Genomic DNA, 16,800 nt, shown 5'->3' with positions numbered 1-16,800 from the left:
ATGAGGATATTGAAGACCGCATGGTATGATCTTTCCAATCTCCTTTTTCCTCTTTATGTTAATGACTATGTGGCTTTATTTTGATTGATGCGGTAAAAACAATGTGAACTTAGGACTTGCATTTAGTTTATATGTCATATTAGTTGGTAGAATCATTTGCATTAGGATGTTTATATGTTAGTTGCATCATGGCATGTAGTTTGCATGTTAGAAAAATTTTGTGAAACCGTCTACTTGGAAAGCTTGACAAGTGTATATAGGCCCTAGTAGATGGTTTTTATTCTTAAGTCTTTGCTTGTTAGAATACTTGTAAAACACCCTAGGATGTGTCATGCTAGTATCCTTTGACCCATGGATTAAGGCCTAGTCAAGAGTACCTTGTGGTGTGATAACTCCTTGGCTACCGTTTATTCCAAGGTGACCCTTGAAACCATGCATACTTCTATCATTCATCCATGTTCTACCACATTTTTGTCATCAAAGGGAATGGGCACAAAAAGAAATCAATTTGAGTTCAATGAAATGAAAAATGAAAGAAAGTTTGCAAAAATGCATCAAATGAAAAGAGGAGCAAAAATAGAACTCCTAAGCTTCAAATACAAGGCACCCTCATTACTAATTGGGGTGACTTTGAAAATGTTCAAAAAGAAATGCAAAAAGTTGTCAAGTATTGAAATGCCAAAAATCAAAAGAAATGGCAAGAAAGTGTTCTCAAATGTCAAATGCCAAATGAAATTGGGGGAAAAAAACAAAAATGAAAGCAAACTCCCAAAAATGAAACTCAAATATCTATCGATCCCTTTATCCATCGTATCCATTTTTGTGCATGGTAGAGAGGGGACGACCCTTCTTCTTGTCTAGGCAAGAAGGGGAATTCCGCGATCCTCCAGTGTTTCTAACACCATAGGGAGTCTACTCTTGACAAAAGCATTTAACGATTGAGGACAAAGGTACCCTAGCTTGACACCTTTTGGAGGTGATTTATTGGTATCCTTCTAGGCTTAGTAGTTTGAACAAATTGCATCTATGAAGGATTGTATACCCTTGAATTGCTTCCCTTGTAGATAATTTCCGCCACTTAGATGAGGAAAGTGGCTATTCTTTTTGTAGATGCATCCATTATGTGTTTGTTTTGTGTGCTTAATGATTGGATGTGTCGCCATTTTGGCAAGACCCACCTTGCCTTGCAAGAAGGCATCCTACCTCATGGTTGTCTTGTTGTGAGTTGAAGGGGCGGAGTGAGACCCGCTAATTGTCTCATATCGGCTATTATTATTAGGTTAGGTTAGTATTGGTCCTAGTCTTTGTCACCTCTTTACTCGGGACGAGCAAAGGTTCGGTTTGGGGATATTTGATGTGACCATAATTGGCGCATATTTAGCCCCCGAATTACCATTGTTTCCATGCTTTTTAGTGCCTATTTGGGTCATTTCTTATCTTTAGTTCTTTGTTTTGCATATTCTTTGAGATTTTGATCCCTTGGTAGGAAAGGAGTAAGAATCTTGCATTTTCGTGGCAAAACGAGGCTAAATTGATTGTATTCAATGACCAAGCATCAAGGAAAGACAAGACTAGAAGGCCTTTGTACATAGCATAGTAGAAGAGCATTGTTGAGAAAAGGATCCTTAAGTCCCCAAGGAAATCCCCAAGGAATTCATGAAGAAAAGGGAAGAAAAGAAGAAGAATTGACGTTGCGGACAATCCGAACGGATTGTATACAATCCGCCCGTCCGTCCAGCCCAATCCGAGCGTCCCTCAAAGGAATCCGCTCGGATTCCCCCTCGCCAATCCGAGCGTCTTGCCCAAGGATCCGCTCGGATTCTCCGCCCAGATCCGGCCGTCCCGACTCCCATCCGCACGGATTTGATGACAAAGACGTTTTCATTCTTCAAGCTACGATTAGAGAAGCCCTTCTCTCAGAAAATACCGGAGTCTCCTTGCTCAACTTAAAAAGTGTAATTACTAGTTTAGCCCTTAGTTAACCCTAATGCATCCTCCCTAATTTTCACTATAAATACCCCATTAGTCTAATTAGAGGAGCATGTTCTTCTTATCAATAATTAGTGTAGTTAATATCAATCAAATCTCTCTTTAATATTGTAATCAAGTATTAATCAAGTTTTAATCCAAGTTTTAGTTCTTTAATCTCTCTCTTGTTCTTCCTTTATTTTGGGTAATTGAAGATTATTTGGGTTATTATTGGGAGATTGACAACCTCTCAATCTAGGATTCAAGTACTTCTATTATTCTTGCTTTATTATTGGAATCATTAGTAGGTATAATCTCTTAATCCCTTTTTAATTATTGCTAATTACTTTCATTTATTCATCATGTTTCATTATGTTAGTATGATTGACAACCTTTCTAGCATGATCAATATGATAATGAGTGAGTAGTCTCTTAGCTAGGGTTTAATGGGTGATTAGGGAAACCAACATGGGGAATGATTCATGCTTAAATTAATATGCTTTCATATCTTATTTGCTTGCTTGTTTTGATCTTAATACATGCACATGTTATATTTGATGAAATGCTAAGCCTATGAATCCTTGCATTTACTATCATCTTCTATCCTTTCAACTTGACTTGTAAGACATAACCCAACTCGAGTCTTGTTAGACCATGCATGTGTTGAGTAGGAAAGACTAAGTCGACTTGTAGGTGTTGTACAATCTAATCGATTCGGCTCCGGGACCCAAACTTTCCTAGGATTGTAAGATATAACCCAACTCAATCCATCACAACAATAATTGCTTGCTTATAATTTGAGAACATGTTTGTATGATCATATCCCATGAATCCCCTATGAACCCATGACACCCTAGTGCCTTTAATCAATTGTTTACACCCCTTATTTTATTCATCTTGCTAGTTTATTTTCATTGCTATTTTAGTTTAGTAACCTTCTACATCAACCCAATTTGTGACACCCCTTAGACACTACTAGTTACAATAGAATTCTCATTTCAATACCCGTCCCTTGGGATCCGACCTTTACTTGCCTCTTTACTAATTGTAGAGTTGTTTGTGAAGTATAAATTGTGTTTTGTATCGACCATTGACCAACGACCACATATGTTTAATTGTGAACACGAAATGGCCTCGATCAAAAATCGATTTGTGTATGTGGAGGTAATGTTACGTGTACCTAGTGTAATATTATGTGTATCCAAGCAACATAAGTCAACCCATGCCGCCTACCACCATCACTTCCTCCAGTCATCGTGACATCTAGCCAGCGCACCATCTCACCACCCCAACCGTCCATGTTCCAACATCGTCACTGTACTACTCGTACCGCCATAGATCCATATCTATCCTTCAGACCACCGCGCAGCCATATTCGGCCTCAGACTCACACCATCGAGATGTACTTATTTTCTCATGTTTTTTTTCAAATTTAATCATAGATCTAAAAAATGAAGAACTTGAAAAAAATTGTTGTCCTTACAAGCTAATCGGACAAATTGCAGTCCAGAAGAGTCGATTACGACGAAAACCGACTCCATTTGTGATGGTGGTGGCCGGCGACGAAGATAGAACAAAGAGAAGAAATAAATGGACGAATATAGGAATGGGTGATCCGCCGATGACAGTGGAGTTGCGGTAGCGCACCAGCGATTTTGATGCCGGTGCTCCGGCGACATGACGATGAGGATGGATAAGCAAGAGAAAGTTTAAGGGTTGGAGAGTACTGGAGTTGGAGTTGGGTTTTACGGGAAGGGAGAGGAGAGGTAATGTCTTTTAAAGGGTTTGATATGAGCCCTTCATCTGATTTGATCTAATGGCTCTAAGAGAGTTCGTAAGTTCGCACCCTAATTTAGTTGGCACGGATCCCGATTATATATATATATATATATATATATATATATATATATATATATATATATATATATATATATATATATATATATATATATATATATATATATATATATATATATATATATATATATATATATATATATATATGCAAATGTGGAATTTTTGAAACTCGTGTTTGTTATTGTTGTCACTTCTTTCGTGACAACATGTTTATTATCCATATGTTAGATTACAAGTTTTTTTTTGTTTGATTTCCGAAGGTATGTGTTATCATGTTGGTTTCTACTACTAGTAAGTGTAAGGCTAAGTTATAGTGATGCGGTATCCAAATGTATGTTTTATCATGCTAATTAGTATCTTTGGTGGGATATGTTGTGAATTTTGGTGATATTGAGTTGAATTATTGTTGATTTTTTATTGATTTATATTCATCTTAGTCGCATCATAATATTACCTTTAATTTGTAGGAGATTAATGTAGCTAAAGGATCGAAAGAGAGTAGAACTTCTACAAATTCACCCAAAAATCTACTTGAGGTATTAATTACTTATATTTTATTTACTATTTAGTTATCGCTTTTTCGTAAATATGTGATCTGTCTTATAATGTATATATTTCGCATTAAGTAGTAAAGATGCGACAATTATTGTTAATTTGTTATCTTTTAATCATCTTAAGTATTGCACTTCTTAAGATAGAGTTTTGAGTTGTATAATCTTAAGTATAGTGCATTTGGGTGTCTTAAGTATACTACATTTGAGTAAGTGTTTATATATGTTATTAGTACTCTATTATGTCTATTGTCATTTCTATAGTATTTTATCAAGGGAACTAACTGCCAATACCTATTCGAGTCAACAAATACGCAAATGGGCTGATGTTCGGCGTAGAGCTCGACAAGGTGAAAGACTTTTAATAATGCGAGGGAGTAAGAATTTATATGATAATGTAATACAAAACTAGATAGGTATGTAATAATGTACCATTTTAATCTATAAAATGTTATGTGAAAACATGTGTGTATAGAGACCTGTGTATGGAGAAATGATATTTATGTAAAAATTAGACTAATTTTTGATGCATGAATGAATGTTTTTATACCTTTTGTGTAGAATTTTCTCTTTGTTAAGGCATTTTGTATATTGATGTGACTCATATTTACGCACATTTAGTCCCTTAACTAGCCTAGTTCCTATGCTTTTTAGTGTGTATTAGGGTCGTTTCTTGTCTTTAGCTTCCTATTATGCATATTCTATGAGGTTTGGTGTCCTTTGTAGAAGAGGAGTACTAACCTTACCCAAACGGAGTGAAACAGAGCTAAATTGATAACATCCAACGACCAAGCATCGAAGAGGAGACCAAGGCTAAAGGTCGTAGATCAATCAAACGAATAAATGGGCAATGACAACTTACTCCCGAGACCTCTCAAATGATCCCCACAGGTCTTAAAGCAGTCACAAGAAGAAGAACCAAGCTGTCCCATAATCCGGGCGTCCCAACCTTAAGACGGGCGTCCCAGGCTATAAACCGGGCGTCCTGAGCCCAGGACGGGCGGATCGCAGAGCAGCACGAGCAAGTACTGAGCCAAGACGCGCGTGTCCTAAAAGGACTTGCAAGCTAGGACGTGCGTGGCCTCAAGGGACTTGCAAGGCACTAATCTTCTCTTAAGGACTTAATCGTCATTTAAGCCCTTTGTAACCCTAATTCTTGTACTTAATCTTTAGTATAAATACCCCATTGTACTACCTAGATAAAAAACCAATTCTCTCCTAGGTAAAAAGCTTCCTTAGATTAGATTAAGCTCTCATTAGGAGTAGATTAGAATAGATTACTTTTTAATCTTTCCACAATTTACACATTAACCTTTCCTCAATAATTTCTCATACAATCTTAGATTTAGCTTGGTACTTGAAGAACTCTTGGGTTTCTATTGGGGAGTTGACAACTCTCCACCATTAATCAAAGGGTTTCTTCTACTGTTTTCCATTTTCTTTGTTCAATTCAAGTTGTTTACATTTGGATCTCTTGGGTATGTATTTGAAGATTAAGTGACGAGTTTTCATCTTTATTCAAGGATTCTTCATTATTTATATTCATCTTTACTCTTTAAGTTGGTAACACTCTTAATCCCTCTTTTATTTACTTGTTAATCTCTTGTTTATTTTCTTGCTTAATCATCATGTTTACTTATGTTGTGATGTTTGACACCATTGCTAGCATAATAATCATGATGAGTAGTGAGTAGTCTCTTAGCTAGGATTAGTGGGGGGATTAGAGGAACCATAACATGGGGGTAGATTCATACTTAATCTAATATGTTCTCATGAGATTGCTTGCTTGTTGTAAATGTTAACCTATGCACATGTTATGCTTGATGAAATGCTAGACTATGAAACCTTGCATTTTTTACCCATCTCTTATCTATTCAACAAGACTTGTAGGATATAAACTAACTCGAGTCTTGTTAGACCATGCATAGAAGTGAATAGGAATAAAGTAAATCGACTTGTAGGTGTTTTACAGCCTAGACGACTCGGCTCCGGGACCCAAATCTTCCTATGAATCGTAAGACATAAACTAACTCGATTCCACTACAACAATAATTTCTTGCATCTATGTAAACATGTTTGTATGATCACCACCATGAATCCCTTATGAACCCATGACATCCTAGTGCTTTTAATCATTTTTGTTCTATTGCTTGTTTACCTTCCATTGCTTCTATTAGATTAGAATCATCAACCCATTTCAATTGTGACAACCCTATGTGCAACTACAATTAGATTGAACAATTTGAGTACTCCCGTCCTTTGGGTTCGACCCCGACTTGCTTACTATGCTAGTAGTTGAGTATAAATGTGTTTGAGGGCGTACAACGACACGCTCATCAAAATGGCGCCGTTGCCGAGTGTTGTGTATTTGAATCATTCTTTTGTCTAGTTTTAGTTGTGCTACTTCTTGAGGAGCCTTGGTTCCTTGGGAATTTTGTTTTTTGTGCTTTAACCTTGAGTAACTTGTTCCTCAAGGTTCGTTGTTACCGTTTTTGTGTAGTTTCCTTGGTTGTAGTTGTCTCCTTGTCTTAGCTATGATGTCTCAAGACTTGACATATGGAGTATGTGGTGGATCTTTTGGGTATGACTATGGGTATGGGGAGTTTGAGGAGCAAGTCAACACAAACCTACCTTACAAATCATACAATGAAAATCCTAACTACTACCCCAACTTTCTCCACCAAAATCACCACATCCAATATCCACAACAACCACCCTCCCCATACCCACTTTAAAACCAATTGCAAATGCCACAATATGACCACTTTTACACCCACACACAACAAAAAGATGAGCATAACTTTGACATTCAAAATGTGGTTCTCAAAATGATGGAAGACCAACAAAATTTCTTTACACAAAAGCTAGAAGAGAGCCAAAATAGAAACAATGTTCTTCAAAGCATTGTTACCCAAGGTGAGGGGTTGGAAATTCAAATTTCCCAAATGAAGGCAACCTGTAGATACCCATATCTGTCGATATTGGAATTTATAGAAAACCCGACAAACACCCGATGATGATAGGACGCATGTATTTATTAGTTGTCATTGTCATTATTTGGGCTCGTTTTACGATGTGGAATGAGCATTGTCGACGGAGTATTTTATTAATTTAAATGATATTTAAATTAAAGCTTTTTTAAGTGAATTCATTTTATTGTTTTAATTTGAATTTATTTCCTTAAATTTATTTTATTGAAAATAAAATATATTTTTTTGATTTGAAAAATCATTCATTTTAAATGTGTTAATAGATTTGAAAAATCGAATTTGAAAATTTAAAACTCGTTTCAACCACGCGTTTTGGAGCTCGATTTTAGCTCGGTTTTTGAGCCCGTTTTCTTTACGAGTTGGCACGAATCTCGAGTACACTAACCAACCTAGACCTCTACCCATTCAACCCCAGTTCGAACCCCCATATCCACACCCAAATCTCGTCCTAAACACTCCCCAACACAGGCCAATTCCTTCCTTTACCCGTGTTTGTATAGCCCATCGAAAGCCCTTCTAAACCGACTCAAACTTGGTCCAAAACCCGCAACCCATCACCACCAACCCGAGCTCCACATTACCCACAACAACCCAGCACCTAGAACACCACAAAACCCATCCAATTCCCGTCCCAAATACTCCACAAACAGCCCGTAACACAAGCAGCCCCCCCCCCCTGTTTTGCGTGCTCAAACCCGAGCCCAAAACCCGCTCCAAACAACTACCAAATCCGTGCCCATTAACCCTACACCATACCCTAGTATCCTACCCATATTACCATAGCTTAACCACCAAGAAAACCCCCATACAAACCCTAAAAACCCCACGAATTAGCTGATGGACAATTTCTTATGCAAAACAGCCCGATCGCTTGTTGCCCTACTTCTACCCTTCGAAACTCCTTATAAATACCCCCTCCTTCACCATACATTCATTCCTCTAAGTTCTCCCCACAACATACTGCAAATAACAACCATCAATCGTCCAAAAAACCCTAAACTAAAGCCGTGACGGCCGCTCGAAAAACAAAGGACACAAATCTTGTTTTCGAGTTTCTGTCGTGGTCTTTGGCCTTGATTCTGGTGAACAAATCCTATTAAAACTTCTGGTTTGTTTCCATATTCACAAAAATCAGTCTTTCTAGTTTCCAAAACATCTTTCGGTTTGAAAAATCGTTGAGAAACGAAGTCGTGGTGAGCGATTGAAAATCGCTGCTCAAGTCTGCCTTTTGAACGTGTTTGTTTCGTGATTTCAAAATTCAATTTCAATTGTCTTCGTCGACGACGGCCCCTCGAGATAAAATCTACGATCGATTACGACCCAAGACGGTGTCAACGATACATGTAGGTTGAGGGTGCATTAAAACTCCCTTCTCTCCTTTTTATTTCGTTTTTTTTATTGTTTATTTACTAACCATTGTCTAACATCGTCTAACTAATATCGAAACTAGAATAGTTTGAGTATGAGTTAAAGTACCATTCCGACACCCGCATTGACTTGAGATGGGAAAGAAATCCGCCATATCGGTCGGTCATACACCCCGTCTCATTTACATATCCTCGTGTTGTAATAGGGCAATTTAATAAATCGAGTTTATTTAATTTATGTGTATTTATTTTTAACCATATAAAAATTGATTTTTTATGATTTTCCAGACCTATAATTTGTAATTTTAATTTAGGTAGATTTTCGTAATTTATTGCATTGATTTAGTATTTATTTTGTAATTAGCAATGTATTAATTCAAAACTCGCGTAGTGCACGGGTCAATTCTGACATATTTCGAAAATTTCAGATCCGTGCAGTGCACGGGTTTGTCCAGGTTTTGTGTTTTAATTTGCTTCCTTGTTTGACTTTGTTTGATTAATCCTTAGTTTAATTAGTTTATGTTTTAGATTTTAATTTACTTTATTTATAATTTATATTGTATGTATGAGCTAACCACTAATGTTTGTTAATACATCTTATGCTAAGCGTAAGCCTTCCTATCCCTCTCTTTGGATGTGTTTTCTAGTTTAATCAATGAACCTCACATGCTAAACCACTTCGACGAAGTTAAATGCATTTTAAACGACTTAGAATGAAATTCGCATGATAGGATTTAAATTCAATGGTTGCATACGCATGTGATATCTTTCCGAAATAGCCATCTTTCACCTAGTAGAGACCGTTATTGCAACGGGCGGGGTTGGGTGTTGTTTTAATGAAATTAAATTAACTGCCTAACACGTAAAGTCACACGAATTTAAATCTCTAAAATTGGTTTCTAAATTCCATTTAAAAATTTAGTGGCGACTCTTTTAAAATTAAAAATGTTTTGAAAAAGCATTTGAGTGGAGCGTTTTTCCATGGTCCACAATTTGACGACTCTGCTGGGGATAGTGAAACTTGAAAAGTTTAAGATGGCTATTAGGATTGTTGTCACATTCTTTTTTTTTTATGTTAATCATGCATAAACCCCCGAGACTTTAGGCGGGCCAAAGAATCTCTTGGGTTAATTCCAAGGGAGGATATTGATGTCCACTATGTCCGATTTAAGTATCAAGGTGATTCCGTGGAGGTAGGCGGTGATACGAGGCATATTGCTACGGGCATATGACAAGTATGTGGACTCCCGACAAAGCGGTTTCACTGGCATAGACCCATTTTAGAGGACTGACCGAGACTTAGAAGAGTCTAGTTCATGCATTGCATCCCTAAAATGCGAATGATTACATGCTATGTGAATCCCGGGTCATGTTTTCAAAATAGCATTTTCAAATCCATCTTCTTTTTCTTTCGAAAATTTGATTCTTTTTCAAATCCATTTCTTTTCGAAAATTTCGGCCCTCTATTTCGAAATTTTGAACCTTCTTTCAAGCCGAAGTGCTGCACATTTTAAAAATCAATTCAATCCTTCTCGATTTCAAATTTCGATGAACTGTATCCCAAGTCCAACCCAAACATAGAATAGAGTTTGAGTCAGTGGGGTCGGGTTAGTCGAGTTGGGCTTTTGCTTGCTCGATATAGGCGAGCTAGTCCACCCTTAGGCTCGAGTGAGCCTTTGCTTGGTTAGAACACTTATCAAGTGAGTCACCTAAACCGATCTTTGGGTCTGAGTCATGAAAGTCGACCATTTGGTCCAAGTCAATCCACCAAAACGTCCCCACTAGGCCACCTAGGGCGTTTGTCACAAAGACCAAGAGCCATGTCTGGTTTGAACACGGGTTTGTCATGTCAGATTTATGATCACGTTGAGTCTAAAACCCAAGCCACGTGTGTATCACGGTTAGGACCCGTTCCAACGAGCCAGAATAGTTCGTTCGTAGGATCCATGTCAAGTTATAGCCAGTTTTTAGGTTTGAAAAACCGTCCATAGTCGTGTATGACCCAAACCGAGGGGGCCCAATTGCTCGTTATCCGGGTCTAAGCCCAATATCGAGTCGCATAGAGTCCGTCATGTTGTTATGAGTCGAGTTCTGTTTGCGCAGGGGATTTTGATTCGATAACTGATACTCGCTCGGGATTTTATTGTAGAAAGGCCACTACAAACAAGAAGTATGACTACCGCAGAGGCACTGAAGCAGATTAACGACACTTTGGTCGCAATGATGGAACCTTGACGGCTAAGGAAGCCAAGATCGCGGTGGAAGCTCCCATACCACCGCCCCCGGAAACTGAATTCGAAAAGAGGTTCCGACTAATAGAGGAACAGTTGAAGCTATCCCGAGGGGAAAATGTGCATTATGAGAATGCCAGAGGGTACATGCCGGTCCAGGACAAGCTACCAACCAATTTTGTCCTAACTGATATCCCAAAGTTCAAAGGGACGGAAGATCCATTACAACATATCCGTTCCTACAAGGAGTACCTTGCGTTGAAAGGGGTACCGCCGAGATGTTGCCCCACATTTTTGCTCAATCCCTAGGAGAACACCCGAAGGCGTGGTTCTACTGCCTTGAGCTTAAGAATTTCCCCACTTTCGAAGATATAGCGGTGGAGTTCTCGCAAACACTTTGCGATAATGCCGAGATTCGACTCATCGTGCGCACACTCGAGGTGATGACACGAGAAGGATAAGGAGGAATTTATCAATTCCTCAACTACCGGCTATTTGAAAGCGTGAAGTTGGCCAAAAGGCCGAGGAGACTGAAATGGTAGATAAGTTCATCAAAAATCTTCAACCTGTCTACCGTGACGCTATCAAATATCAACATTTCGGCTCATTCAAGGACCTTATTCGAGTCGGAAGAAAAATTGAGGACGACGTTCGATTCTCGCCGAGGTGAAAAGCCAAAAGGGTATCGGGTGCCTCCTCTTCCAAAGCTAAGGCATCCGATTCGCCAATCATATCCAAGCCATCGGTCTTTTGGGAGGAGCTCCTAAGGGATCGCAACGCCATGGGCCAAGAGCGTTCACCGACATCGGGTATACCTATGCATACGCCCTCCAAAGGCTCTCGGCCCAAGGGAAATTGAACCCAATTGGTCCAACTCCGGACCCGCTGCGGATCGACGGGGTAAATGGTATAAGCCTAACGCCTACTGTGCTTATCATCATGGAAAAGGTCATGATACCGAAAATTGTTACCGTCTTAAACATGAAATCCAAGACATGATCGAGAATGGGTCGCTCCCCATCCCCACCGTCCGACCTAACAACCTGAACAATCCTTTTGGCGACCATGCTAATGCAGTATTCGTCGAAGACAATACCGATGTATCTCACTTAATCCAACCCATCTGCCGTCTCACTGGGTTTTTCGTGGGGAAGGTCTATGTAAGCTGCTCTGAGTGTATCCCTCAAGCTAAGAACGAAGTTCGAATTGGGGATTTTGCTATCGATTGCACACCATACATTCTCCGAAGCGAGAATGAAATTAATGGGGTCTGGGCTGACGATGAAGACGATATCTATCTCACCGAAGGTGCGATTATTCCCCGAACTCAGGAAGAAATTTCTAAATTGAGGAAAGATGTCCTCGAATCTAATCATTTAACTCGATCGGGACGTCCCTATCACGTCGATAAGGCAAACCATGTCTCTATCTTTGGAGACAGTCCGATTAAGACACCCACCAAGGAGGCCACCTCAGTCCGGGCTCTTGGTGAAGGGTCGACCTCAGAGGCATCCCTCATCAAGTAGTTACAAAAGACTAAGGCAGATGTCTCCATCTGGGAGTTAATGTTGAGCTCGTTTGAACACCGACAAGCTCTGCTTCAAGCCTTAATGAATATGATCGTGTCACTGCACACTACTCCAGATGACGTGGTCTCATTTGTTGCTCAAAACCAGCCTCGGCTCACTAATGCCGTAACTATTTCTGATGAAGGCCTGCCATCATTTGGGCCACAACATTGTCTCGCTATGTACATCACGGTAGAATGCCGTCATAAGCGACTCCCAATGACCCTTGTCGACGACGGGTCTGCAGTTAATGTTCTCCCACTACGGACCGCTTTCATTTTGGGACTCGAGAAAAGCAACTTCGCACCCACTACGCAAACGGTTCGGGCTTTCGATGGCACAGTGCGTCGAGTGTCCGGACTCATCACTTTAAGCGTGAATGTGGGAAAGGTGGAGCGCAAGGTCAATTTCCAAGTGATAGATGTTGCCTCATCTTTCAACATTTTTCTCGGGAGACCATGGATTCACACAGCTAGAGCCGTGTCTTCTACCCTCCATCGCAAGATTAAAATCCCTCTCAAGGGAGAGGTAGTGACCATCGATGCTACTCCTATAATTGTGACGGGAGGAGATATTACTTCCGAAGTGCAAACTGATAATACCGCCTTGGAGTCTTGTGGTTTCGAGGTAGTAAACGCAATTGAGTCCACTTTCGAGGCACCGAATATGGACTTATATACGGGAAGCCGTGTTTTTAAAACAATTTTCAAGACCGTAAAGTACTTCGGGTACTCCATGTACCCCCGAAGGGAAAACGCATTCCAATTGAAGTCGCCAGTGCCTAAGGGGACAAGATACGGGCTTGGGTATGAGCCAACTGAAGAAGACTCCCTGAGAAAGAGAGTCTCGACCGAAGACCGAGACATCAAGATGGGGCCGTACTTACTAACTCTAAACGGCCACTTTGTGAAAGCCGGGGAGGAAATGCCGAGTTTAGACTTCTCCGAAACACTGTTCAACTCAAAAGCCAACAAGCTGGTCCTCGGAATCGAAGTATTCCGTGATTGTTTCTATATTCCCGAAGACATTATGGCAGTAGCTACAATAAAGAAGGAGTCTGTTCCGATCGAAGATGGGAAAGCTATGGGTCTCCTCTTTGGAGAGGAAAAGAAGCCGGAAATACCAAACGAAGTCTTGGTAAACATGATCGTAAGGAGTGATCGTTTCGATCCATCTACCCTCATTACTGATGTAGATCCTCAGAGGAATATATCTGGATGGCGGAAAACCATGAAATGGACCGACAACAAGGGTTCGCTTTTCAAGATGACCATTGGAGAAGGGCAAATGTTCAAACCTGATGACGATTCTGAGTCTGAGTCTGAGTCTGAGTCTGAGTCTGACATAAGTCCTAAGGCTAAGTCTAGGGTTTTAGGTGTCGAAGATACCCCTTCCCTGATCTTTCCTTTTCCGTACCTCCCCTAGTGCTTTGGTATTCCGGGCCTGTCCCGAATACTTTCCTATCTCGCCACCGACCTCGATCGTTGGCCCAAATGTTAACGCAATTTGCGCAGTTTCAAATCAATAATAAGATGAATCAGTTTGCTTACGACTTGTCTCATTTATATTGCGATTCAATTGATTGTTTTAATAACGTTGAGAATGAGGTCGAGGATAGACAGGTGGAAGAAGAAGAGGAGGAGGTGGAACCGCCTCCCCAGTTAGTAAAAGGGTTGGAAGAATACGACCAAAGAAGCTCGGTAATCGAAGATACCGAAGTTGTTAATGTGGGGACTACCTTAGAGCATCAGGAGCTTAAGATAGGAACAACCTTAGATCCCGTAGAAAGGAAGGGGTTTGTTAAATTGTTGAATGAATTCAAAGATATATTTGCTTGGCCCTACAAAGATATGCCGGGTATTGATAGGGAAATTGCAGAGCACAAGATTCCGATCAAGCCAGGGTTCAAACCAGTAAAGCAGAAGCCACGTAGAATGCGTACCGAGTGGTCTTTGAAAGTCAAAGAAGATATTGATAAACAGTTCAAGGCTGGGTTCATCAAACTATCGGAATACTCAGATTGGATAGCTAATGTGGTGCCAGTGCCAAAGAAAGACGGAAAGGTTCGGGTCTGTGTTGATTTTCGTGATCTAAATAAGGCTAGTCCAAAGGACGACTTTCCGTTACCTCACATTGACATCTTTGTTGACAATACCGCTAACCATGCATTATTATCCTTTATGGATGGGTACGCCGGTTACAACCAGATAAAAATGGCCGAGGAAGATATGCACAAGATCGCTTTCACAACACCATGGGGCACTTATTGCTACGGTGATGCCGTTTGGATTAATAAATGCAGCGCGACTTACTGTGAGAAAAAGAACGACGTTGTTGCATGATATGATTCATAAGGAAGTAGAGGTCTACGTCAATGACATGATCGTAAAATCGAAGGAACGTAATAACCATTTGATGGCATTACGAAAATTCTTTGAGAGGTTGAGAAAGTATAATATGAGATTAAACCCACGTAGTGCGCGTTCGGGGTCACCTCGGCAAGCTTTTGGGTCATATCGTTAGCCACCGTGGCATCGAAATCGACCCATCAAAGATTAAAGCCATTATGGAAATGCCCCATCCTAAAACCGAGAAAGAAATTAGAGGTTTCTTAGGCCGAGTGCAATACATAAGCCGTTTCGTCTGAAAATTAACTATGATCTGCGAACCAATTTTTAAGAAATTGAAAGTTGGGGAGCATATTATGTGGGATGACCAATGCCAAGCCGCGTTTGATAAGATAAAGGAAGTGTTATCTTCTCCGCGAGTTCTCGATCCACTTCAGTAGCCGGCTTGCCTCTATCACATCGTATTTAACGATTCTGAGATACCGCGATGGGAGCAATCTTTGGCACAAACCGTTGACAAAGAAGAAAGAGCAATTTACTACCTTAGTAAAAAGTTCTTGGAGTATGAATCAAAGTATACAGCATTAGAAAAGACATGCCTAGCTTTAGTCTGGGCAACGAAGAAGCTACGTCACTATATGCTCAGCTACAGTGTGAGTATATATTCCAGAATGGACCCCATCAAGTACTTGTTTGAAAAGCCGGTGCTAAACGGCAGAATGTCAAGATGGACCCTCATGCTATCAGAATTCGATCTCAAATATGTGCCGCTGAAAGCGATAAAAGGAAAGGTCGTTGCCGATTTCCTGGCCGATAATCCAGTCGAAGAAACTGACATTGTTGACACTTGGTCGTTCCCAGATGAGGATATTGTCCATGTCAAAGATGATGTATGGGATCTATATTTCGATGGGGATTCAAATAACATGGGATGCGGAATAGGTGTCCTTATCATTTCGCCGAGAGGAGAGCACGTACCAGTTTCGATCAAATTGGACTTCGCCGTCACAAATAACGCCGTGGAATACGAAGCATGCCTACTTGGTTTGCAAAGCACTAACAAGTTAGGAGTCATGAAGTTGACAGTACAAGGGGATTCCTCCTTGGTCATCAATCAAGTGACGGGGTCATGGAAGATCAAAAGTAGCAGCCTGGCACCCTACCAGGCTAAGATAGAAGAGCTAGAAAAACTCTTCGAAGAGGTGCGATACGTGTACCTCCTAAGGGAGGAAAATCGAGTTCACGACGCATCATCAAAAGCGCAGCGTTGATAAACATCCCTGATCATATGGATAGCATGCCATTGTGTGTCGAACGAAGGTCTTCACCAGCTTATATAAATGCTGTCGATGATAGAGAGAAAAGCGAAGCCGAACCTTGGTATGCATCCATTGTGAGATTCAAAGAAGCAGGAGAATACCCTGCAGACCTCGATACACGTGGAAAGCGTGCATTGCGAATGTTATCCGCCCAATTCGTTAAAACTAACGATGGACAATTGTATAAGAAGACAAAGACGGGGTGTCCTGTTGCGATGCGTCGACAAGACAACGTCAGAAAAGGTCATGGAAGAAGTCCATGACGGGGAATGTGGGTCGCATATGAACTCCCACATGCTAGTTCGGAAGATCATGATGTTAGGATACTATTGGACAACAATGGAAACAGATTGTCGCAGATATGTCCGGCATTGTCACAATTGCCAAATATTTGCGAATATTCAACATGTACCACCTTCTATGCTATACACCATGACGTCACCTTGGCCTTTCTCAACCTGGGGAATCGACATCATCGGAAAAGTAAACCCTTCTGGAACAGGAGGGCATTGTTATATCCTAGTCGCTATTGATTACTTTACCAAGTCGGTAGAGGCCAAGTCTTACAAAGTGCTAAATGCGAAGCAAGTAGCCAAGTTTA

General features: G+C 40.4%; 1 protein-coding gene across 1 annotated transcript; it reads left to right on the top strand.

The window, feature by feature from the left end:
- The first annotated feature begins 15,551 nt into the window (after window positions 1–15,551).
- LOC141608048 (uncharacterized) lies at window positions 15,552–16,151 on the top strand. The gene has a single exon (XM_074427399.1). It carries the CDS (start codon window positions 15,552–15,554, stop codon window positions 16,149–16,151), a length of 600 nt encoding a protein of 199 aa, XP_074283500.1.
- Window positions 16,152–16,800: the final 649 nt, after the last annotated feature.

Source organism: Silene latifolia, chromosome 10 (assembly GCF_048544455.1).
Source record: "Silene latifolia isolate original U9 population chromosome 10, ASM4854445v1, whole genome shotgun sequence".
In the NCBI taxonomy this organism is placed as follows: Eukaryota; Viridiplantae; Streptophyta; class Magnoliopsida; order Caryophyllales; family Caryophyllaceae; genus Silene; species Silene latifolia.
Note: the sequence above shows the minus strand (reverse complement) of the source record. Positions and strands in the feature narration are given on the sequence as shown.

Bases quoted from the DNA above. Each gene is read 5' to 3' on its own strand.
- LOC141608048 (XM_074427399.1), top strand. From the start codon at position 15,552: ATGGACCCCATCAAGTACTTGTTTGAAAAGCCGGTGCTAAACGGCAGA.